The sequence below is a fragment of the Ceratina calcarata genome, unplaced genomic scaffold (assembly GCF_001652005.2).
Source record: "Ceratina calcarata isolate Rehan_Ccalc_2016 unplaced genomic scaffold, ASM165200v1 scaffold383.2, whole genome shotgun sequence".
NCBI lineage: Eukaryota > Metazoa > Arthropoda > Insecta > Hymenoptera > Apidae > Ceratina > Ceratina calcarata.
The window spans coordinates 38,387-40,104 of NW_017161554.1; the positions used below are offsets into that span (position 1 = coordinate 38,387).

Here is a 1,718-nt window from a genome sequence, read left to right on the forward strand (position 1 = left end):
AATAATAATAGGAATCTATAATAAATTCTACATGCCAGCAATTAGAAAAATCTGTACTCACTTTTCTGCTTTCGCTTTTTTCTTTCGAACCCTTTTCAGTACATTCTCTTTGACCTTAGTATCAGGCAGAAATTTAAATAATTCCACTGTGTTATTTAAACCATGGCACCCTACGATTGAACGAGTCGTGTCTACCTCGAGAGACACGACTCGCCCACGACCGCTCCTCAAAATACTCCCAACTTTCTCGCATCTTAAAGGATGTTTCTATTGAAATAAATTATCATTAAACATTTAAACAGGTAATATAATGAATGCATAAACGATTAATAGGCGTTTACCACATCGCTGACTTCGACATCGTCAATAATAGACAAATCTTGTAAATTAACGTCAACATTTGCTGCGCTCCGTTCAACGAAAAATATTTTCCATATACGTAATTCACTATCGTTGCATCCAGTTACTAAATACTGATCATTCTTAGCTAACGCGAGACTCCAGACCTGGATTTAACAGAATTATAAAGTATTCAAAGTGTAAATTAAATATCATGTGCTTCTTGAATCAGATTTACCTCTGTTCTATGACCAACGAGAGTCCTGAAGTTATGTTCAGTGTCTAAATCCCAGAATTTAACGAAAGTATCTTTACTAGAGCTGATGATAATGTTATGATCTCTCATAAATGCTAATTTGGTGATCACACCTTTGTGCCCAGTCAGTCTACAGATTCCAGTTTCTGCTACTACGTCCCAAACGATTATATTCGTATCCTAGAAGCAAAGACGAAGTAGAATCAATATACATCCTCTCTTGTATGGCAAATTATCTTACTTTTGAACCAGAAGCTAATCTGTGTCCTTTCCTATCATAAACCAAGGACGTAATCTCAGATCTGTGCCCTACAAATATGCTGACGTTCTCTCCAGTTCTTAAATCGAATATCTTTATAGTACCATCCGCATATCCGACTGCTATATGAAAAGTATTAGGAGACGCTGCCAAGGAAGTTACGTTCACTTTGTCTCCAGACAACACCTGAGCCTGAATCATATTAAATAATTAAAAGGTGTGTTCTGCAGTTATAATTATTATAATTTACCTTTTCTCCTAAACGTAAATCCCATATAAAAACGTGTTCGCAAGCTCCGACTGCTACGTATCTGCCTTCCTGCTCTTGAAGCGTTACAAACACGACGTTGCACGAAGGGCTAACGATTATGTTCAAATTCCCTGCTGGCACGTATCTTAAATATTGTTTCGTCAAACCCATTTCTTATTTATTAATTAATAACGTTGAATCTCGTGCGATTTATATACAAACAGGTTAAGTTAGGTTAAAAACTCACGCCTCACGTGGTAGATTGACTATATTTCTGTTCGCATACTATAGTACATATTTTGGGTTTAAATAAAACGCGGCAGGAGATTATTTGAATGTATTCCTTATTTTATTGAATATAAAGGAACTGTAGAAAAAATTATATTACAGTGTATGTATACTTAAATTTTTGTCGCATTTAAATAATATATATATATATATTATTTAAATGCGACAAAAATTTAAGTATACATACACTGTAATATAATTTTTTCTACAGTTCCTTTATATTCAATAAAATAAGGAATACATTCAAATAATCTCCTGCCGCGTTTTATTTAAACCCAAAATATGTACTATAGTATGCGAACAGAAATATAGTCAATCTACCACGT

At 34.1% G+C, this 1,718-nt stretch overlaps 2 protein-coding genes across 2 annotated transcripts in view; both read right to left on the reverse strand.

The window, feature by feature from the left end:
- The window catches only part of LOC108625963 (WD repeat-containing protein 3), a 4,689-nt gene extending 3,414 nt beyond the window's left edge, over positions 1-1,275 (reverse strand). The window contains exons 1-5 of the mRNA XM_018026326.1: positions 1,105-1,275; positions 837-1,046; positions 578-775; positions 342-506; positions 62-267 (exon numbers count right to left, since the gene is read on the reverse strand). Coding sequence (XP_017881815.1) covers positions 62-267; positions 342-506; positions 578-775; positions 837-1,046; positions 1,105-1,275 — 950 coding nt within the window. The remainder of the gene's footprint in view (positions 1-61; positions 268-341; positions 507-577; positions 776-836; positions 1,047-1,104) is intronic.
- The window catches only part of LOC113464467 (sugar transporter SWEET1), a gene marked incomplete at its 3' end in the record, with an annotated part of 99,445 nt that overhangs the window by 38,382 nt on the left and 59,345 nt on the right, over positions 1-1,718 (reverse strand). The window lies entirely within an intron of this gene.